At 41.7% G+C, this 24790-nt stretch overlaps 1 protein-coding gene across 1 annotated transcript; it reads right to left on the reverse strand.

The window, feature by feature from the left end:
- Positions 1–22346: 22346 nt before the first annotated feature.
- LOC141108001 (actin-related protein 2/3 complex subunit 1A-A-like) lies at positions 22347–23584 on the reverse strand. Its single transcript, XM_073599145.1, has one exon. It carries the CDS (start codon positions 23576–23578, stop codon positions 22466–22468), a length of 1113 nt encoding a protein of 370 aa, XP_073455246.1. The 5' UTR covers positions 23579–23584; the 3' UTR covers positions 22347–22465.
- Positions 23585–24790: the final 1206 nt, after the last annotated feature.

Below are 24790 nucleotides of genomic sequence, written 5' to 3' on the forward strand. Positions count from 1 at the left end.
ATGAGAGCTACATTCACATTAGAGTCCTCCCTTATATCAAAGTCCCCAGAATTCCCCCTATAAATCAGAGTCCCCAGACTCCCCCTTACATCAGAGCCCCCTTAGTACCTCCAGATTGCCCCCTTACACCCTCCAGAGTACCCCCTTAGTACCAACAGAGTTCCCCCTATCATTCTCTAGAGTGACCTCTTTCATCCTCCAGCTTGCCCCCTTACCACCTTCAGAGTTCCCCCTTAGTACTACTAAGGGGGCGCCCTTGAGAATGTAAGAGGGCACTCTGGAGGTACCAAGAGAGCACTCTGAAGGCACTAAGGGGATAGTCTGGAGGTACTAAGGGGTGTTAAGCTAGTACCACTGACGTGCCCTCTTACATCCTCCAGAATGCCCCCTTACATCCTCCAGAGTGCGCCCTTAGTGCCTCTAGAGTGCCCCCTTACATCCTTAAGGATGTCTCCTTACATCCTCCTGAGTGCCCTCTTACATCTTCCTCCAGAGTGCCCCCTTACATCCTCCTCCACAGTGCCCCCTTATGCCGCGTACACACGAGTGGACTTTACGGCAGACTTTGTCCGGCGTACTTTTCAACAGACTTTACGACGGACTTTCCGAATGAACGGACTTGCCTACACACAATCAACCAAAGTCCGATGGATTCGTACATGATGACGTACGACCGGACTAAAACAAGGAAGTTCATAGCCAGTAGCCAATAGTTGCCCTAGCGTCGGTTTTTGTCCGGCGGACTAGCATACAGACGAGCGGACTTTTCGACTGGACTCGAGTCCGTCGGACAGATTTGAAACATGTTTCAAATCTAAGTCTGTCAAACTTTTGAGAAAACAAAGTCCGCTGGAGCCCACACACGATTGAATTGTCCGATGAAATCCGGTACTCCGGACCAAGTTTGCCGTAAAGTCCGATCGTGTGTACGCGGCATTACACATACCTTCCTGGTTGCTGGCTCTGCCTCAACTGGAGTGGTGGGGAATGTAAATATAAGCCAAAAACGCTGCCTGATCTGAAGCTGAGCCCAGCAGTCCTCAGCTGGTTCCAGAACTGCCCATCGCAGTTCAGAATTGCTGACAAGGGTATTTTTTATGGGCACTTTTCTCCTGTCAATAGACATTTATGGACAGAAGAAAAGTGCCTGTTTTTTTACAAACCAGCCATATATTTACAGACAGTTGGCAACACTGCACTGTGGAGGAGCACTAAGTTCTGGCTTTCTCTTAACCATATATATCTAGAGGCATTCCCCTGTACACAGTACTCTCCTGGATGTCACTGTCTCAGTGAACAGCCTAAAGCATATCTAAACTCAATACATTTTTATTTTTATGGCAGCTTACCAGTCCTTAGATGTGGTAGTTGCATTAGTTTTATTTTTATTTTTTCAGAAAAACCATGCACTATCTGTCCCTTTGTGTCTTCACTCATTTCACCATTGTATCTATGAAGGGAGCCATGTTTGTCACAAAGGCTGGACTTCAAACATGTCCACAAGGAGAAGAAAAGGATGTTTGTGTTTTCAGTTCAAAGAAAGTAAAAAGGACACTGCATTTCTGCAACCAGTATTTTTTTCAAGATCAACAGGTATTTTTTTTTCTTCTTGCTGAAAAAGTTTTTTATCCTGAAAAAAATGATCTAAGGATTGGTAAGATACAATAAAAACATTTTTGTTGTTATGTTTAGATGTGCTTTAAATCACATCTGCATTTGACATGCCCCATTAAAAAATCAGTTCTTCAGGACTAAAGAAACTCCTGCATGTTTAGGGGAACTTATAAAAATAGATTTTTTTTTAATCTCTGGGTAGTGCAATTGCATGCAGAATATATGTTTTTCTGCAATCACTTAGCCTAAAGTCACTTATGCATGTGTACAGATTGTCATGCAAACAGTCAAACAATTTGACCCTGTATGGACACAAGGTAATCACAACAGACAAATGCTGTTCATGCCTCTATGCCAAAAAACAAAGGAGGAAAGCAAACTTTGAAGCTTTCATATTACAGATTCTGTCAGAGATCTCGTACAGCAGGTGCTCATTCCTGTGCAGTAAGTGCTCATTTCCATTCAGCAGCTGCTAAGTCCTGTTCAGCAAGTGCTAATTCTAATGCACATGTGCAGAGTCACAAGCATAGAAGCTCAAGACAAACAAGAACTAGAATGTGCACACAAATGTGCAAAATTGGCGCATACGTGCGCACATGTGCAGAAATACATAGCTCTCCACAGATTCTAGCGCCCAGCAGCCTATTTAAACTGAGAGTCTGCCGGTCTTGAGTGCTGGATTGTCTTCAGCTTTGGTTCCCCTGTTCCTGATTCTGATCCATATCTACTAACCTTGTTCCTGACCCAGCTACGTCTGACACCTCTCTCGGATCACCCCTGCCTGCTATATCTGCTTCTTGCTTATGTTACCGACCCCGGCTTGGATTTATGACTATGTCTCTGCCTCCTGATTTGGTACCCCACCGCCAGAACGTTACCGACTTCTGCCTGTTCCCGACCTTGAAACTTATCCTGATTCTGCACCTGTCTGCATGGCTCCCATGCAAGTGAGGACTGGTGAGGCTGCATTGATGGGCGCTGGTGAGGCTGTATTTGATGGGCACTGGTGAGGCTGTATTTGATGGGCGCTGGTGAGGCTGTATTTGATGGGCGCTGGTGAGACTGCATTTGATGGGCACTTCATTAAAAAGATGGGATTTACATGGGCAGGGCAAAAGGGGTGGAGTCTGGGTGGAGCCAAGGGGGCGGTGGCAAAATGAGGTTTTGTCTAGGGTGTCAAAAATCCTTGCACCATCCCTGAATATGAACTGTTGGCAACTGTATTATATAAAGTACTGTGCTTTACAATATTTACCTTCTGTATTGTTTCACACTGATTATCAATGAGATCAATACACTCTGAGAAAAAATCTTTTTCTATATAACCATAGGAGTGAAATGGCATATCAGGATTGTGTATATAATTTTTCGATGACAGTAGATTTTAAGGCAAAAAAAAGGTTACAGAGTAGAGTAAGAATAGAGAAGGAATAAAGTACAGTGGGGGTAAAAGACCTGCTATCCTGCATAACTAGCTTGATAAGTAGTTGACTCTTGTAGGCAGGAAGTAGGATATCCAAGATTGCCAAACTTCAAGAAGTTTGGGGTGAATATCTGCTAAGATATCTGTGTTTTCTGTTAATCATCCATTTTGTTAATCATCCATTAATATCCATTAATTTATTTTTGACTGCTTCAAAGCTTAAAGTGGGAGTTTTCCAGGCTTTTTAGTGATTGTTAATCTGATGGCTGCAAAAATGTTAGTGATTAAGGCTCTCTGCAAGTGAAAGATATCTGAGGCCGGTTTGTTTGACAATGCTTCTTAAGGGTTCTTACGGATATTCATGTGCATCAGGGAGTAAATAGGATTGTAGACCCCAAAGTGAAGTAACACATGCAAGAGTTGACACAGCTGCACACCCCAAAAAGCATTCTAAAATTAGTAGAAAAGTTTCCCCATGGGACTTTTAAACAGTAAAATATTTCTGAAACCATGTTAGTAAAAATATTATTTAATTCAGACATAGAATGCATTACATAGATACAATCAATATCGCATAAAATTTCCAGTAGTCGACACAAGCAACAACAAAGGACCATCTCCCATGGCAATCAATTCATTTAAAAAGTTCTAATTGAACAGTTACATTGTATCAATACTATCCATATGAATCCCCATAAATACCCCAATGCATTTCGACCCTTTTTCGTCTTCTGGTCTTCTTCGGGGGGTTTTTAAATTCTAGAGATTCATCAAAAAGTTCCATTAAGGATTTTCTACAATATACAAAACATGATAGCTCATTTCATGATATTTTAAAGGTTTTGAAAGTACATCTCCATACATATGGTGAAGTACTTACCATTTGGGGTTGGGAAGGTGGGCCTGTGTCGCATAGTTAGAATTAATAAAAACCGTTGCGTGCGGTGGTCCCTCAATGTTTGCTCATTCCCTCTGTCCCCTCTGGGCGTATCTATAGTCCACAGGGCTTGCAAGGAGCCACGCATTTGGACCCAGTGGGGAAGGTGTAGGGCGAGGCACCTGTAATTTGATATTTATAAAAATTAGTATGTGAGTGTTCCATATTGTCCTATATGTCCAGACTGCTTAATATTCAAAACAATTAATAGGGAGGTCTCAACTAATATTGTTCCTTTGCTCATATTTTAGTAATTTTTGGATTTAAATTGTAATATGTGAATATATGATAGGTTGGACTAAGTGTATAGAGTACTTGATGAGAAAAATCACTTTAAACAAACTCTATATCCTCATACATCACCTTACAAAGGTGATGGTATCTGTGTGAGAAAATATGGCATAAATAAAATGTTATTGATATGTGCCAGAAACATGGGATCTATGTGTTGAAATGTAGCATAAATCAAGTGTTATTGATATGTGCCAAAAACAAAACAAAAACGTGTTAAAAGAAACCCTCAGAAACCCCTCCAGTGTTAGACAATGGTATATCAGGGGTATTTTTTAGTTGTTAAGATATGCACATTCAATCATTTATTATTCTTCATGATTAGGAAAGCACAGGTCTAGAATATAGTATACGTTATTGCATGCATGGAAGCTATCTAGGTGCAAATTATAGGTTTCATATATTATGCTGGATGGTGTAGTGTCTCTATGCTTGCTATGACATGAAAGACGAATGGGACTCTGAAAGTACTCTGTGGACTCTGTTCTGTGCTGGGAACTAATAAATGCATCTCTCTGGAAAAGAACCTTTGAACTTGTTGTTTTTTTCAATAATAATTTTTACTCATCATCTATATATGACAACATTGACCACAGTGGAGTCCATAACAGTTTTACGGCAGCAAACTGGCCCTTTGTTTGAAAAGTTTGAAGATTTCTGCTCAAGGAGATATACTGTGCTAATGAGAACTTCTTCACCTAAATGTGTAAAATTCTGTGATCATCAGTTGAGAAAACTGCAGGATCTGCTGTTGCTGAAGTGACCCCAAAGCTTTACATTTTCTTTTTAAATTAACAGACTTAAAGCAGAGTTCCACCCAGAAGTGGTACTTCCACTTTAAGTGTAGGTGACCCCTTGACATGCCACATTTAGCATGTAATTTTTTGGGGGGGGAGGAGCAGGTACCCTGTTTTTACAGGCACCTAGCTCCTACTTCCTCCCTGGCGCCGCAGTTCCGGAAGGTAAATCACATCTCCCCACTTTCTGCAGGTCACAGGTCCCAGAAGATTGCATGGGCCAATCACAGTGCGCATCACGCTTCTGGCTGTGAAGCCACAGCCAGGCGCCCACAGTTACAATGTATAAATAAAAGTGCAGCGCCGGATAGTAGACCAATATTTACCAAGTGAAAACAATGTGTATGCTTACACTAATGTAAAGTACCAGTATATATAATTAATTATGGTGAAAAATAAAAAACATCCAGTGAAAAGGTAGTCCATACGTAATTAATGTGTTGGAGAAAATACGTGCATAATAAAACACATAATGTGACAACAAAAAAGTTCATAAGTGAAGGTGTCCCAACGAAAGAATTCCAATACAGTGTATTCTCCACCACTTGTGCTGCCCGTCACCTTTCAATAGATAATGGAGGCTTACCAGAAAGCCTGCGACCGCCCTTCTCAGGGGGGTCAAATCAGGCTTAGTAGAAATGGCAGGGACACTGTTAAGGACTCACTTCCCTCACGTGTGACCAGCTAGCATCAGTAAGGAATAACTTCCATAGCACACTCCCAGGAGACAAGTGCTGCGCACCGATGGATAACCGAGGGGACAGGAGCTTACACAGGTGTACAGCGAGCAGGGCAGCAGAGATCAATATCAAGAAAAATTGAAATATCACATGGTCCTATGTATTCAGACCCTTTGCTGTGACACTCATATATTTAATTCAGGTGCTGTCCATTTCTTCTGATCATCCTTGTGATGGTTCTACACCTTCCTTTGAGTCCAGCTGTGTTTGATTATACTGATTGGACTTGATTAGGAAAGCCACACATTTGTCTATATAAGACCTTACAGCTCACAGTGCATGTCAGAGCAAATGGGAATCATAATGTCAAAGGAACTGCCTAAAGAGCTCAGAGACAGAATTGTGGCAAGGCACAGATCTGGCCAAGGTTACCAAAAAATGTCTGCTGCACTTAAGGTTCCTAAGAGTACAGTGGCCTCCATAATCCTTAAATGGAAGACGTTTGGGATGACCAGAACCCTTCCTAGAGCTGGCCGTCCGGCCAAACTGAGCTATCGGGGGAGAAGAGCCCTAGTGAGAGAGGTAAAGAAGAACCCAAAAATCACTGTGGCTGAGCTTTAGAAATGCAGTTGGGAGATGGAAGAAAGTTGTAGAAGGTCAACCATCACTGCAGCCCTCCACCAGTCGGGGCTTTATGGCAGAGTGGCCCGATGGAAGCCTCTCCTCAGTGCAAGACACATGAAAGCCTGCATGGAGTTTGCTAAAAAACAACTGAAGGATTTCAAGATGGTGAGAAATAAGATTCTCTGGTCTGATGAGACCAAGATAGAACTTTTTGGCCTTAATTCTAAGGGGTATGTGTGGAGAAAACCAGGCACTGCTCATCACCTGTCCAATACAGTCCCAACAGTGAAGCATGGTGGTGGCAGCATTATGCTGTGGGGGTGTTTTTCAGCTGCAGGGACAGCACGACTGGTTGCAATCGAGGGAAAGATGAATGCGGCCAAGTACAGGGATATCTTGGATGAAAACCTTCTCCAGAGTGCTCAGGACCTCAGACTGGGCCGAAGGTTTACCTTTCAACAAGACAATGACCCTAAGCACACAGCTAAAATAACAAAGGAGTGGCTTCACAACAACTCTATGACTGTTCTTGAATGGCCCAGCCAGAGCCCTGACTTAAACCCAATTGAGCATCTCTGGAGAGACCTAAAAATGGCTGTCCATCAACGTTTACCATCCAAACTGACAGAACTGGAGAAGATCTGCAAGGAGGAATGGCAGAGGATCCCCAAATCCAGGTGTGAAAAACTTGTTCCATCATTCCTAAAAAGACTCATGGCTGTATTAGATCAAAAGGGTGCTTCTACTAAATACTGAGCAAAGGCTCTGAGTACTTAGGACCATGTGATATTTCAGTTTTTCTTTTTTAATAAATCTGCAAAAATGTCAACAATTCTGTGTTTTTCTGTCAATATGGGGTGCTGTGTGTACAATAATGAGGAAAAAAAATGAACTGTCCTTGTAGTTTTCTCAGCCCTTGTCAAACAAATAAAATTTCATCACAGTACATATGTCAACTTGCAAAGTACAACCAAAAATGTAATCAGTTGATATAAGTGGCAATACATGGATTTTGCTGTGTCAACGGCCCTAGGAATGTTTGGAAAATGTAAGCTGGTGTGTCACAGTTGGTTTAATTACGCTGTTTGTGGTATTGTTTGGTTGCTATAAATTTACTAATGTGAGAAAATATATTTGAATCAGGCAGGGTGCCGCCATGCATATCAGGTCTTAAAGTAAGAACATATCAATAGATTACTCTTCTTTCATCATCTTATGATATGCCTTTATTATGTAAGTTTTATCTCTCAGGAAATGTATATGGGGATATTGATTGATACTTACCTTTTAGCATACACAATAGGCTTCATGCTGTCACTGAATCCAAATTATACTTCTGTTTATATTGAGGAACAACTCACAGCTTGATTGTACAAAACACAAGTACTGTGTTTTTACCGTATGATCTCTGGTCTATCTATCATAAAGTTTATGTTTGCTAAATTAATTCAACTGAGAGCTCACAGAAAGAACAACAAAAGTAAACACACTCACCAGGTGATATTGATCTCTGCTGCTCTGCTTGCTGTACACCTGTGTAAGCTCCTGTCCCCTCGGTTATCCATCCACTTGTCTCCTGGGAGTGTGCTATGGAAGTTATTCCTTACTGACGCTAGCTGGTCACACGTGAGGGAAGTGAGTCCTTAACAGTGTCCCTGCCGTTTCTAAGCCTGATTTGACCCCCCTGAGAAGGGCGGTCGCAGGCTTTCTGGTAAGCCTCCATTATCTATTGAAAGGTGATGGGCAGCACAAGTGGTGGAGAACACAGACCTAGGGTCCTGTATTGGAATTCTTTCGTTGGGACACCTTCACTTATGAACTTTTTTGTTGTCACATTATGTGTTTTATTATGCACGTATTTTCTCCAAGACATTAATTACGTATGGACTATCTTTTCACTGGATGTTTTTTATTTTTGATCATGATTAATCATATATGCTTTACATTAGTGTAAGCATACACATTATTTTCACTTGGTAAATATTGGTCTACTATCTGGCGCTGCACTTTTCTTTATACATTTATCTCTCTGTGCCCTATATTGGGGTTATAATGCTTAGCAGCAGGATATCCTTCACGGTTTATTTCAGTAATTTACATGTTTTTTTATTTATCACGCACCTAGCGCAATTCTTCTTTTATAATCTGCCCACAGTAGCAATGCCCATGCCATGGAGAAGAGGGGCAAAGGAGTGAGGCTTTGTGTGCCCGCATCGCTGGACCATGGGACAGGTGAGTGTCTGATTATTAAATATCAACAGCTACACTTTTTGTTGCTGCTGACTTTTAAATGGGTGGAACTCTGCTTTAAATTTAAAAGTTAGCTCCTTCACGACATACCCATTACCTTCACAAATGTAATATATTGGGCTAGTTTGGCAAAAAAATGATTTTGTCTTTTTTTGTTTCATATGGCACAGGTTGACCTATTCAACTGCTACACAAAAGCTTGTTGCTGTTGTGAAGAATCAAAATCAACCATAAATATGGTATATCAACATTCAGGTATAGTATGTGTGCAGCTCTCTGCAACTCTATTATTTTTTAAAATGAAATGGTAAATGTAACAATCAGTTATGACTAAGGACATTTCTGCAGAATTTCAGTCATGTTTTCTTGTGCTTATTCTATTAAAATGTAGTTAACAACAACAAAAACTGATTCTTTTCAAATAAATTAAATCATTTAAGTTTAACTAATTAAAAAAACATTGGTCATGTGAATTGTTACATGACTTCTGTGATTAATGATAATTAATCATTTACTCTGATCTATAAAGGGGCATGCAATTACTGTGATACTCTATGATACTTTAAATTTTTATTGTCAAGGTTAAAAAAGATATAGCTGTACAAATATATTTCATAGATATCCCAATTCTGGAGATATCTGAACTGTGAAAAGGTATAGGGTTTATAAAAGCTAGCATAGCCTATCCAGAATATGAAGAAACTATGAGGATTTTACATACAGTACATTTCTTGGCTTTACTTTTTCATTTGAGTATAAAAAAGAACACTACACTGTTTTAAAAAATACCTAAAATGCACAATATCCCTGAAAATTAAACATCCAAATGTATGTTAAATGACTATCCTGCTCTAGGCCACTGATCTGCTTTTCATCTAATTCCATTTCTGTAGAAATCTACAGCACCATCTTCCAACACATTTCAACCACATTATTTACCAAAATAAATATATTCTAATGGATCTTTCTTTATTATTGAAGTGAAACTAAGGGTTTAAAAAATAAAATTTCCAGCTGACACACAGTGTTTTCAAAGGGGATATCTATTAGTTTTTTGATAAATTAAGGATCACATTTTTGACTGCTTCATCTCAAATCAAAAATTTTCTGGTGCCCCATACAACAGCTTATAGTTTCAAGTTAAAGGAGAATCCTTATTTTGGATGGCTTGAATTGCTTTAATGTGAGTAACTTGAACCCATATGAACAACACTGAAGTTTTAGGAGGCTTCAAGGAATCCTAGAACATCCCACGCCAAGTGCCAGCCACCACAACTACAACCACCATAAAAAAATGGCTTTCATGCAATTTGTCTGGAGAGGGGCCACAGCACTGATTCAAAACACAGAAAAAGTAAAATAAATACATCCACACAATTTGCTTTTGGATCAGATTGTAACGCTTGGGGCATGGGCAATGGGCATGGGTAATGCAGTGACTCTCGGATGCCTGTTAATACACTAATGGGTACCTATTGTCTCTAGTGCTCCTCTCCTTACTGGTCAACAGGAAAACAGATAGGGAAGGAAACTCATAAATGCTGTCAACCCAAAAGCATGCATTTTAATTATGTAATGAGTGTGAATCAGGGTGCAATACAGAACATTGAATGAGGCATGGCCACCCAAATGCCCCCTTCAGGAAGAGCTGGAGTATATGTGAGCTGTCCTTGTAGTTTTCTCAGCCCTTGTCAAACAAATAAAATTTCATCACAGCACATATGTCAACTTACAAAGTACAACCAAAATAGTAATGAGTTGATATAAGTGGCAATACATGGACTTTGCTGTGTCAATGACCCTGGGAATGTTTGTTAAACATAAGCTGGTGTGTCAAAGTTAGTTTAATTATGCTGTTTGTGGTATTGTTTGGTTGCTATAAATTTACCAATGTGAGAAAATATATTTGAATCAGGCAGGCTGCCACCATGCATATCAGGTCTTAAAGTAGGAACATATCAATAGATTCTTTCATCATCTTATGATATGCCTTTATTATGTAAGTTTTATCTCTCAGGAAATGTATATGGGAATATTGATTGATACTTACCTTTTAGCATACACAATAGGCTTCATGCTGTCATTGAATCCAAATTATGCTTCTGTTTGTATTGAGGAACAACTCACAGCTTTATTGTACAAAACACAAGTACTGTGTTTTTACCGTATGATCTCTGGTCTATCTATCATAAAGTTTATGTTTGCTAAATGAATTCAACTGAGAACTCACAGAAAGAACAACAAAAGTAAAAATAAAAAGTACACACGTAGAATCTCAAGATTAAACAGAATTGAATTGACCTCCTCTACAGCAATAATATTCTCACATTGAGAGAATGGCAAGCTTTGTCAAGGGCAAACATGCAAACAAACATTTACAGTTTCACAGATCACTCTGAAGGAAAGGGAACATTTTGCATTAATTCTTTGATGGGAGCAGATTGGAACTTAAAAAAGTGAAACATTACAGGAGTCTGCCAAGTAACCTTAAAAAAGGTCAAGGAAATTAGACTATGAAATGTCTATATGAGAGAGCTCAGTTTTGTTTTTAATACAATTCAGAGCACAGAAAGCAATGTAATAATTGTAAATCATTCTTGTGTTGCTATGGTAACTAGGGCAATATTTGCATACCGTACTGTGAAATTCTGATAAGTATTGTCTGTTTCAAAATGCTAAGTGGGCAAGACTCACTTGAGTGACTTCGATGGGTCAAGTGAACGGAGCCTGTAGTAATGGTCGACATGTACACACAGTTCCTCGGAGCTGACCCCAAGATCCAGGAGAACATCAGTGCTTTATTTGAATGGCTGTCCTTTTGCCATGTGAAGTGCATAACTAGAATCTGTGTTTCCAAGCCTTAAAAAGGACCTATATTCAAAAAAATAAAAATGTGTTGCCCTTAACCACTTCCCATCCCACCCATTATCATATGACATCCGCAGGAGGGATCTCCCATCGTCCTGGGCTTCCCGGCCATCTGGGGGGTGCGCGCAATGGCGCGCACATGCCCTGCTGCGTCACTCAGGAGCCGATGTGCATGCCCGGCAGCCACGATGTCCGCTGGGCACCCGCGATTGCCCGTTAACAGAGCAGGACCATGGATCTGTGTGTGTAAACACACAGATCCATGTCCTGTCAGGTGAGAGGAGACCGATCATGTGTTCCCAGTACAGAGGAACACAGATCGGTCTCCTCCCCTTGTGAGTCCCCTCCCCCTACAGTTAGAATCACTCCCTAGGTAACACAATTAACCCCTTGATCACCCCCTGGTGTTAATCTCTTCCCTTCCAGTGACATTTATACAGTAATCAATGCATTTGTATAGCACTGATCGCTGTATAAATGTGAACACTATAAACACTATAACTTTTGCGCAAACCAATCAATATACGCTTATTGTGATTTTTTTTTACCAAAAATATGTAGAAGAATACGTGCCTATACTAAAGAAAAAATTAGTTTAAAAAAAACAAAAAAAAAATTGGGATATTTATTATAGCAAAAAGTAAAAAATATTGTGTTTTTTTTTTCAAACTTGTTGCTTCTTTTGTTTATAGCGCAAAAAATAAAAAACGCAGAGATGATCAAATACCACCAAAAGAAAGCTCTATTTATGGGGCAAAAGTTATAAAAATTTCATTTGGATACAGTTTTGCATGATCGCGCAATTGTCATTCAAATTGCGACAGTGCTGAAAATTGAAAATTGGCTTGGGCAGGAAGGGGGTGAAAATGCCCTGTATTGAAGTGGTTAAAGTAGAACTGAACTCTACTATGCCCTAGTGCTCTTGCCATAATGTAGACATTTGCACAGCATACTTGCACATTATGGCAGACTTACCTTTCAGTGTGCGCTTCTTCACTGAAGTAAAATCTACACACCCCCTTGCCACTCTATTGCTGCTGTTGTCTTCTTCCAGTCTCTTTCAGAATCTGGAGTCTTCAGCCTTCTCAATCTCTCTACCTCTCTTCCTGATTTGTGATTATTCACCCCACCAGTCATAAGTTTAGGAGATCAGCAGCCACCAGGTGAGCATGTCTGATATGTGGAAAAAAAAACCCTGCTCCTCTACTAAAAGAGCCACCTCCAACAAGAGAAACAGCATGTTACAAGACATGGTAAGTTGGTCCTGGGGAAAAAATCAGCTGTAAGAAACCTAAAGGCAATACTAGTGACCAGTCATTTGCGGTTACTAGTACTAGTGACCAGTCATTTTTGGGCATGGTTTTAACAGTGCAGGTCCACTTTAAGGCATAGCCACGAGACCCGACAAATACTCTATAACACCATATGCATTGACATAATAGAAAACAGATATTTGAATGCAAGCTCTAATGAATGAGCTTTTAAACTTATTATTATGGTATGAGAGAGTGGCAATATTCTACCATCCATAATTATGTTATAGGCACCTGATTGACCAGTATGAAATTGCCATCTACTTTATTTATAATTAGGTTAAATTTTGTCTTGCATAAATTTGAATTCCAAGTCATCAAGAAAGTTTACTTTATATTTTATTTTAAATCCTACCGCAGTTTAAGAAATCCATGCTTTGCAATGTAGCCTATTTTAAAACATCACTGTTTTTGACTATGCTCGGTTGAAAATATAGAGCCTATAGACCAAGGCAGCAAATACAAAAGCTTTTTAAAGTTAAATGGGAAAAAAATTGAGTTACAGAGGTAGGTATCAGTTTCAAAGCTTATTAGGTTATGCATACCATAACCAGACTATGTTTTTCTTTTTGAGCAGATTATGCATTTAATAAGAACTCAAAGCAAACATCTAAAAACTCATCCCAGACCCATATGCAGTATATAAACATTTTTAACCAGGCAAATGATTTGTAACTTTGTTCAACCAGTCTTGTTACTCATGTGTTGCTGGCACATTCCAAAGCAAAGAAGATTACTCCACCATTTCCTGGTTCAGCTTTAGCCTATTGTGTTACCTGCTTTCTCATTGGATTGTGAATTAGCAGGGGAACAATGCTGATTCATTTTCCAACTAGCATGCTGGAAGAGTTTGACACTCAAAGCTGCAAAGCTGAATCTGCAAATAGCTTGTCACCTGCCTGCTTATGCAAGCAAGGAGTAGTTAAACAGACTAAAAAAATTTTTTTTCATCATCATTATAAATTTGAAAGGTAAATTAGGTGGTATCATCTTACTAAACAAAGCTAAATACTGCTCAATAAGCCCGTTGTTTGGCTCTATACCTAATACACAGTTAGTTGCAAAGGGTAGGGTTTTTTTCAGTTAGTTTCAGACTTTAAAGGTACTGAGATTAACAAAGGTACTCTGCCATGTGAATTATTGTGATTTTATGAATTTTATAACTCCAAACTCCCTAAAAGGCCATAGATATAGAAAGAAAAACATAACTAACAATTATAACAGTAGGGGTCTACAATTAAATAAATGTCGGTTTTCCCTTTGAATTACTAATAAAGTTAGGAAAAGTAAAACAAGAAATATTAATTGCTTCTACTAGAAAGCGTACGAGATGGACAACTCAGTCCCAAATATTCTGAATGTATGCAACCACTAAAAAAGAATGCAAAGATGAAAAACACAAGAGCTTTACAGTTTAAAACACTCAATAGTAAAAAAATAATTACTGTATCTTCCAAAGAGGAAAATATAGCTAGGTTAGGCTGCAAGGTACACATCAAAAGGCCATGTTGCAATAAACATAGAAAAGATTTTTTTTCTGTTTGAAAAGTGCACAATGCCCAAGCTGATGCTTGTTGTTTGCTCATCCAGGTAAATTTTGTATCCTTAACCACTTCAGCCCCAGAAGATTTGGCTGCAAAATGACCAGGCCATTTTTTGCAATACAGCACTGCGTTTCTTTAACTGACAATTGTGCGGTCGTGCAACATTCATTGTACCCAAACAAATTTGACGTCCTTTTTTTCCCCACAAATAGACATTTCTTTTGGTGGTATTTGATCACCTCTGCAGTTTTTATTTTTTGCAATTTAAACAAAAAAATGTGACAATTTTGAAAAAAACATAATGTTTTGTACTTTTTGCTATAATAAATGTCCCCAATTTTTTCTTAAAAAAGCTAATTTTTTTCCTCAGTTTAGGCCGATATGTATTCTTCTACATATTTTTGGTAATAAAAATCGCAATGAGCGTATATTGATTGGTTTGTGCAAAAGTTATAGCTTCTACAAAATAGGTGATAGATTTATGGCATTTTTTTTAATTATTTTTTTTTTTTTACTAGTAATGGCAGTGATGTTATCGGGACTGCGATATGCAGCGGACGAATTGGACACTTCGATCAGTGCTATAAAAATGCACTGATAACTGTATAAATGTCACTAGCAGGGAAGGGGTTAACACTAGGGGGCGATCAAGGGGTTAACTGTGTTCCCTAGGTGTGTTCTAACTGTAGGGGATTGGGACTGTCTAGGAGGAGAGAGAGAGTATGAACTTAGTATGAACACACGATCTGTCTCTACTCCCCTGAAAGAACTGGGATTTGTGTGTTTATTATTATTATTATTATTATTATTATAATACAGGATTTATATAGCGCCCACAGTTTGCGCAGCGCTTTACAACATGAGGGCAGACAGTACACTTACAATACAAATCAATACAGGAGGGATCAGAGGGCCCTGCTCGTTAGAGCTTACAATCTAGAAGATTTACACACACAGATCCTGGTTCTCGCTCTGTCACGAGCGTTCGCAGGTGCTTGGCGGTCATCGCGCCTGCCGGGCACTCTAATCAGCTCCGGGCACACTTTACGGGAGCGCGCATGTGCCCCTAGTGGCCAAAGGGCGAAGCGACGTAAGGTAACCACAGTAAAGCTGTGGTGGCTGCTCGGCAAGCAGTTAAACAGCACTACTAACAGTTATACTCTGAGTAAAAGCATCTGAATAAAGTACAAAAAATGAAATGATAGAAAAAAATGAACAAATCTGGCCAGGCATCAATTCACTGGGGGAAGCTGGGGAGTTGGGTGTCAGGGCACTGACAGCAGGAGATGTTCTTTAGGACCCAGCATCTGTCAGGGCACCAAATACAGGAGAAGGGTTCTAGGACCCAGCGTACCCGGCAGCACATCACATGGGCCTTTATAAGGAAGTGTATCAGTGCTTGAAGTTGCTGACTGATCTCAGCTTGTTACCTGTGTTCCTGTGATTCCTTGCTCCTGTGTTCCCTAGTTTCTGACCAGGCTTGTTCCCGACTTGTCTGTCTATCTCCAGTTCCTGACCCGGCTCATCTCACGGATACCCTCTGCCTGCTTCTTGCGTTTGACCTGGCTTCCACCTGACTTTGTCTGTTCTGCTTTAAACCTGGTTCTGATCTCAGCTTGTGTTGACAACTCTATTAACTCAGTGACTTTACAGACCTGTCTCACCTCACAGGTGCCACCTGCCAGCAGACTCTGTTCATCACAACAGCAGAATTACTGAGCTTTCTGCAAGCAACTTTACAGGTGACCTGTGCTACTTTGTGACCGACTCCTCCCGTCTCACCTTCAGGGGAGTCTGGAACTTAGCTGCAAAGGAAGCCCTCTGTCAATTGGCCTCCAGCACCTGGTACGTGATATTGGGGCTTGTCAAGTCCCATGAAACCTGAACTTAGCATCGATTATAATTTAATTCTGTGGTCGAGACAAATCTTGATCTGGCCATTTTAAGGCAAGCTATTAACATAAAAAGGCCAAAGGGAGCTGAACTCTGTCATGAGGGTGACATTTAACAAAGGAGAAAACATTTTTGATAAATACAGTGCAGTGGGGTGAGGACCGAAGGTGACAAGAGAAGGCAACAATACTTTCAATTGCATGCTTGGGAGATGCCTTTAAGCTGTAAGTAGGGATGAGCCGAACACCCCCCGGTTCGGTTCACGGCAGAACATGCGAACGGACCGAAAGTTTGTGTGAACATTTGAACACCGTTAAAGTCTATAGGACCCGAACGTGAAAAATCAAAAGTGCGAATTTTAAAGACTAATATGCAAGTTATTGTCCTAAAAAGTGTTTGGGGACCCGGGTCCTGCCCCAGGGGACATGTATCAATGCAAAAAAAAGTTTTAAAAATGGGGGCAGTGATTTTAATAATGCTTAAAGTGAAAAAATAAAAGTGAAATATTCCTTTAAATATCGTACCTGGGGGGTGACTATAGTATGCCTGTAAAGTGGCGCGTGTTTCCCGTGTTTAGAACAGTCCCTGCACAAAATGACATTTCTAAAGGAATAAAAGTAATTTAAAACTGCTTGCAGCTGTAATATAATGTCGGGTACCAGCAATATGGATGAAAATGATTGAGAAAAATGGCATGGGTACCCCACCAGGACATTACCAGGCCCTTTGGGTCTTGTATGGATATTAAGGGGAACCCCGCAATCAAATTAAAAAAAGAAAAGGCGTTGGGCCCCCAGGCCCTAAATACTCTGAACAGCAGTATACAGGCAGTCCAAACAAGACGGGGACTGTAGGTTTGTTCTTAAGTTGAATCTGTTTGTAATTTGGAACAGGTACATTTTGTAAGTGTAGCTCCAGCCAAAAAAAATCAATTTTTAAGCTTTTTGGATAACATAGGGAAGGGTTATCACCCCTATAACATTGTGTCTGTGCTCCTGTTCAGAAGATTTCACCTCACTTTCTGTCCCAAAGACAACTGGATTTTGAAAATTTGGGGTTATTAGGGAAACAAGGACTGGTGATAAAGCATCAGTGGAGACACCTTTTTCCCATATCAACTCTTACAGGAGAGAATTTCCCTTTCTAGGAGTAAATTTCCTCTCACTTTCTGTTGTCTCCCTCCGTTTGTAAGTAGGAGTCGTTTGTAAATCCGATGTTTGAAAGTAGGGGACCACCTGTATATACTATACGGCCTGCCCTATATATTCTGCAGAAAATAGGGCCTTAGGTGTTGGTGATACCAGAACACTGTAAGCCCTCACAGTTACTCTTGGTGGGCGCTGAAACGGGTCCTGCTGTGAAATATTATATCAAGAATTGTAATCACATGCCCCTGTTGAACAGGGACAGAAAAATTGGGCCTTTGGTGGTGGTGTGATGGTGGTGCCAGAACACTGTAAGCCCTCACAGTTACTCTTGGTGGGCGCAGGAACGGGCCCTACTGTTAAATATTAGATCAAAAATTGTAATTACACGCCCCTGTTAAACAGGGGCAAAAAAATTGGGTCTTAGGCAGTGGTGGTAGTGCCACAACACTGTAACCCCTCACAGATTCTGTTGTTGAGTGCAGCAACAAGCCCTGCTGAGAAATATTAGATTAAATATTGTAATTTCATGCCCCTGTTAAACAGGGGCAGAAAAATTGGGCCTTAGGCACTGGTGGTGGTGCCACAACACTGCAACCCCTCACAGATACTCTAGATGAGCACAAGAACAAGCCCTGCTGCAAAATATTACAGCAAAAATTATAATTCTACGCCCCTGTTAAACAGGGGAAGAAAAAATGGGCCATAGGCACAGGTGGTGGTGCCCTGAAACAAAAATGTTCTTAGAAGCTATCAACATGAACATTGAGGAGGAATAGGATAGTCACTCAGCATAACAGGATAGTCACTCAGCATAGGCAGTCTTCGAGGGATCTCACATTCATAGAAAAATGAATCAGTTACATCAGCATCAGGTGCTTGGTAGCTGGTGATCCAAGACTGATTCATTTTTATGAAGGTGAGCTGATCAACTGAGTCTGTGGACAGGTGCACTCTGTGATCGGTTACAGAGCCTCCAGCAGCACTGAATGTGCGTTCAGAAAGAACGCTGGATGCAGGACAGGCCAGTAGCTCAATTGCATATTGTGCAAGCTCTGGCCAGTGATCCATCCTCAAGACCCAGAAACCCAGTGGATTTTCGGTTGGAAAGGTCTCCAAGTCTGATCTTGCCCCTAGGTATTCCTGCACCATGTAAATCAGACGCCGGTGATGGTTGCTGGAACCGATCAGACCTTGGGGCTGCGGACTTGTCTGAACTCATCGGTCAGACAGTCACCTTCCCCACCGCTCCTTCTCTGACTGACTGAAGCCTCAGCAACACCTTGTCCAGGAGGACCAGGAAATTGTAACTTCCCAGGCTCTGGAAATGCATTGCACAAACCTTTCTGCAAGGCCTCCCGAAGATGTTTTGTCCTCTGCTCCCTCTGTGAAGGCTGGATAAGTTCAGCAACCTTACCCTTGTAACGTGGATCAAGAAGGGTTGCCAGCCAGTAATGATCCGTCTCCTTGATACCATGAATCTGAGGGTCCTTTTGCAAGCTTTGTAGGATCAGGGAGGCCATGCAGAGAAGGTTTGCTGAGGAATTCGATCCGAGGTCCTCTGGGTCTCTAAGGATGACATGATCCACAGCCACCTCCTCCCAGCCACGTACAAGTCCATGGGTTTCTGGGGACTGAAAATGATCCCTTGAAGAATGCTTCTGATGCTGAGTGCTAGGCTCCACCTCCATGCTGACACAATCCTCATCCTCCTCCTCCTCTTCCTGTGTGATAGGCAGGCCTGCAGGAATACTGTCTGGATAAAGGGGGCCTTCAGAGGTAAGGAAATCCTCCTCTTCCTCCCTCTGTTCTGCCTCAAGTGCCCTGTCCATTATTCCATGAAGCGTGTGCTCCAACAGGAAGACAAGAGGGACAGTAACACTGATGCATGCACCATTACTGCTCACCATCCTTGTGGCCTCCTCAAATGGTGACAGGACAGTGCATGCATCCTTGATCAGTAGCCAATGGTGTGGCGAAAAAAAGCCAAGCTCCCCTGACCCTGTCCTGGTGCCATACTCACACAGGTACTCATTGATGGCCCTCTGCTGTGTGTGCAGCCGCTGCAGCATTGCCAAAGTTGAGTTCCACCTGGTGGGCATGTCACAAATGAGGCAGTTCTTGGGCAGGTTGCATTCTTTTTGAAGGTCAGCCAGCTGAGCACTGGCATTATATGACCGGCGGAAATGCCCACAGACTTACCTGGCCTGCCTCAGGAGATCCTGTAAGCCTGAGTACCTGCACAAGAACCGCTGCACCACCAAATTAAGGATGTGAGCCAAACAGGGAACATGGGTCAAGTGTCCCTGTCGGAGGGCAGAGAGGAGGTTGGTGCCATTGTCGCAAAACACCATTCCTAGCCAAAGCTGGCGTGGTGTCAACCACCTCTGAGTCTGCCCCTGCAGAGCTGACAGAATCTTTGCCCCAGTGTGGCTCCTGTCCCCCAAGCAGACCAACTCAAGCACCACATGGCATCTTTTTGCCTAAGTGCTTGTGTAGCCCCTTGAACGCTTATGGAGCACCGCTGGTTCCCAGGACAAATCTGCAGAGTAAGAGGCCATAGAGGAAGAAGAAGAGGAGGGGGTGGAGGAGAGAGGTGTGGCAAAATCACCACTACTAGCATTTTGGTGGCGGAACAAGCTCCAACAATACTGCACCCTGTCCTGCATCCTTCACAGCTGCCAGCAGAGTTACCCAGTGCGCCATGAAAGAAAGGTAATGTCCTTGTCCATGCCTGTTAGACCATGAGTCAGCGGTAATATGCACCTTACCGCTGACCACCCTGTCCAAAGAGGCCAAGACATTGCCTTCCACATGCCGGCAGAGAGCCGGAATGGCCTTTCGTGAAAAGAAATGGTGTTTTGGAACCTGCCAATGAGGTACCACACATTCCACAAATTCACGAAAGGGGGCAGAGTCTACCAGCTAAAAAGGCAGCAGTTGGAGTTCTAGCAATTTAGCCAAGCTAGCATTCAGCCACTGAGCATGTGGATGGCTGGGACCGAATTTCTTTCGACGGTTTAGCAACTGGGGTAGGGAAATTTGCCTGCTACAATCGGATGTTGGTGTAGCGATAGCAGATTGCCTGCAAGTACTTGGCACACCTAATTCTACACCTTCATTCCTCTCAGTGCAGGTTTCTGAGAGGACTGAAGGTATAGTGGGGTTGGAGATCCCAGCTGATGAGGCGCAAGGAGAGGTCTGCCTTGTTCTTTGGTTTGGGTCTTTTAAGTACTGTTGCCAATGGACTGCAAGGCAGGTCGACATATGTCTGGTCAAGCATGTGGTACCCAAGCGGCTGCTGTTTTGGCCATGCTTGATACGCTTCAGACATATGTTGCAAACAGCAACGGTGCGATCTGCTGCACATGTATCAAAAAAGGCCCATACCAAAGAACTTTTCAAAATACGCGGGGAGTCAGCAGTGCCCTGCACATACGGAGCTCGGTGGTGTGATGCAGTCGGGTGGCTGCCCTTAAGCTGGCCCCTGAAGGGCATCCTGCCTCATTGGAGATGTGCCTCCTCCTCCTCTCTTCTATCAGGCACCCATGTAGAGTCAGTGACCTCATCATCCCCTCCCTCTTCATCACTGGAGCAAACCTGGCAGTATGCTGCCACTGGGGGAACATGGCTGCCAGTTTCTTGTAATTCTTGGGCACCCCCTCTCTCTGGGCTCACGTTACTGCTTTCCACAACCTGGGTTCCATCATCGGAGCCTTCAAAACGCTGTGCATCCTCCTGCAGCATGTACCCAACACTGTGGTTGAACAGTTCGGGGGACTCCTCTGTGCATGATGGTGAGGCTAGAGAAGGAGTGACTGATGACATTGAGCCGATAGAATAGGCCGCTTTGGCAGCTGCATTGGCAGGCAAACTACTCTGAGCCTGGGTGACAGAGGATGAGGAGGATGAGGACGGCTTAGTTATCCACTTTACCAACTCTTCTGCATGTTGTGGATCAACGCGGCCAGCTGCCGAAAAAAAGGACAAGCATGCCCCATGGCCACGTGCTGTGGATGCATCGTGTCCACGACCAGCACTGTTGGCTGTAGACACAGAGCCTGCTTGCCCTCTTTTAGTGGCCTGTGAACATCTGCCTCTCCTTTGTGGCCTTCCAGACATGCTGCAAAATTTTAGTAGCAAAACACCGCCTGAAGTTTACTAGAAAAAGTACACCAGGAATGGCCTGCAGTCAGATATAGGCTTGGCTAGACTAGAATGCAGTGGATATATATATGTAGGAGACTATATATATTTAATGCACTGCAGATCACTGAATCACGTGCCTGCCTGAAAGTATATTAGAAAATGTACACCAGGAATGGCCTGCAGTCAGATATAGGCTTGGCTAGACTGGAATGCAGTGGATATATATATGTAGGAGACTGTATATATATTTAATGCACTGCAGATCACTGAATGACCTGCCTTCCTGACTGAAAGTGTATTTGAAAATATACACCAGGAATGGCCTGCAGTCAGATATAGGCTTGGCTAGACTAGAATGCAGTGGATATATATATGTAGGAGACTGTATATACTGTATATATATATTTAATGCACTGCAGATCACGGAATCACCTGCCTGCCTGAAAGTGTATTTGAAAACATACACTAGGAATGGCATGCAGTTATATATAGGCCTGGCTGGGCTAGAATGCAGTGGATATATATGTAGGAGACTATATATATATATATATATATATATATATATATATATATATATATATATATAATTTTTTTTTTTTTTTTTTTTTTTTTTTCATTTTAGAAGCCAAAATTTTCCACATTTTATTTTCTAGAAGATAATTCACAAAACGACTGATGCTTTTATTCATGTATTTCTGGTCCCACACAATGCTTAAGTAATATAATTTCAAAACCAAAAAAATCAGACTCGTTTGTATTGATGCATTGTGCTTTAAAAAAAAATAGATATTTTTGGAACTGGATCTTATTACACACTGTACTTAATAACCTTCTTTACTTTTATTTCAAGTGTACAACAGGTCAGCAAAAAGTCACAGAACATCTTAAGAGTTTTGCAGCTTTGCTTATTTGTCATGCTTGTGCAGTTGCTCTTCAGTTACATAATGTGCAGGCCTTGAATGTAAGATTCCAGAGTCTTAAAGTCCCAGATAGTCATTGCACCATCGATGCCAGTAGTACAGAACTTGCGACAATCAGATTTGTCCCCCTCATAAATAGATACCTGGGTGATGATGTTCTGATGCAGAGTGTCCAATGTAGTCTTGCGGTCCTCAGTGGTTTCTCTCTTATCCATGTTTCTAAAGCGTTTCATAGCTGAAATGTTACGCTGAGTGCTTTGCTTTGGAATGTCCAGTTTAGACACAAATGTCAATGAGCCATGATCATCCAATGTGAAGAGCATAGGACAACAGTCATGCCCAGCTGCTATCACGCTGTTCTCCGACACAAAGGTGACACTCAGGAGAGGCAAGAATTCAGTCTTCAGCTGTGAAATGCTTGTGTTTTTAGATGCATCAACCACAGACACAATACTGTCATGACTGACCCAGGCCAAACGATTTCCACTAGCGGAAAAGCTTACACTGTGGACCCAGCCACCATTGCCAGCACTTCCAAACTCCGACATTAGCTGCCCAAAAGGCATTTTTGATCCCCAATGAGTGCTAGCTGGCTTCTCGTCAACTTCTTTAATATATGCTGAGAACACCCTAGTCTTGAAATCACAAGATCCTGCAGCCAGAAGTACATTATTTGGGTACCAGTCCAGGCTTAGCACAGTAGAACGAATTGGTTTCTTGATGTGTTTGCTCACCCACCAGTCGTTTTCTGACTCAAAGTAGCACACGGATATAAGTCTTGCTCCGCTCCCCACTGCAAACTTATTTTCCAAAGGTGACCACTTGACAAAGGTTGCTGCTCGATTTATACGCAAGATAACCAATGTAGGTTTCCATACGCCATCTTTTTGGCTCCACACATAAGCATTCCGATCAGCTCCACAAGTCACTATACGATCACTTTTTGGAGCCCAGTCTATGCCTGTAATGTGTCCATTGTGCTCCTTCAGCTCATGAACCTTCACCCACTGGTTCCCATTTTGCTTGTAGATGTGTACCTCATGGTTATTGGGGCTTATTGCAATCTGTGTGCCATCTTTATTCCAGGTGTGGCAACTGATAGGTTCAAGTAAGAACTGGTAAAATGACATTCTGAATTTCTGAATTTGTTTCTCCTTAATGAGCTCTACAGCGGGGATAGAAAGATTTGCGGACTTTGGTCAGTCAACGCGAACCCACCGATACAATGGAATCTGGAACAGGGAGACTATATATATATTTTATGCACCGCAGCTCACTGAATCACCTGCCTGCCTGAAAGTATATTTGAAAACATACACCAGGAATGGCCTGCAGTCAGATATAGGCTTGGCTAGACTAGAATGCAGTGGATATATATATGTAGGAGACTGCATATATATTTTATGCCCTGCAGCTCACTGAATCACCTGCCTGCCTAAAAATATATTTGAAAACGTACACCAGGAATGGCCTGCAGTCAGATATAGGCTTGGCTAGACTGGAATGCAGTGGATATATATATATATATATGTAGGAGACTGTATATATATTTAATGCACTGCAGATCACTGAATGACCTGCCTGCCTGCCTGCCTGAAAGTGTATTTGAAAATGTACACCAGGAACAGCCTGCAGTCAGATCTAGCTACACTGGATACAGTGGATGTATATATATATACACGAGACTGTGTGTGTGTGTGTATATATATATGTTAAATGCACTGCAGCTAGCTGAATCACCTGCCTGCCTGAAGTATATTAGAAATAGTACAACGGGAATGGACTGCAGTCAGATCTAGCTAAACTGGATACAGTGGATATATATATTTAAACGAGACTGACTGTATATATATATATATATATATATATATATATATATATATATATATATATATATATATTAAATACACTGCAGCTAACTGAATCACCTGCCTGCCTGAAGTATATTAGAAACAGTACACCAGGAACAGACTGCAGTCAGATCTAGCTAAACTGGATACAGTGGATATATATATATACGAGACTGACTGTATGTGTATATATATATATATATATATATATATATAAAAATACACTGCAGCTAACTGAATCGCCTGCCTGCTCAATCCAGATGAAATGACACTCTCTCTCGGTCAACGCCAGCAACACATTACACAGGGCCGATGTGCAGGCAGCCTTATATAGTGTGGGGCATGGACTTAACCCCCTGAGCCATAATTGGCCAAAGGCACCTTGCCTTTGGCCAATTATGGCTCTCTTTGCTGACGGCGCTGTGATTGGCCAAAGCATGCGGGTCATAGTGCATGCTTGGCCAATCATCAGACAGCAATGCACTGTGTATT

The sequence above is a fragment of the Aquarana catesbeiana genome, linkage group LG09, assembly GCF_042186555.1.
Source record: "Aquarana catesbeiana isolate 2022-GZ linkage group LG09, ASM4218655v1, whole genome shotgun sequence".
Lineage (NCBI taxonomy): Eukaryota > Metazoa > Chordata > Amphibia > Anura > Ranidae > Aquarana > Aquarana catesbeiana.

Excerpts from the sequence above, each read along its gene's own strand:
- LOC141108001 (XM_073599145.1), bottom strand. The coding sequence starts at position 23,578 with ATGTCATTTTACCAGTTCTTACTTGAACCTATCAGTTGCCACACCTGG.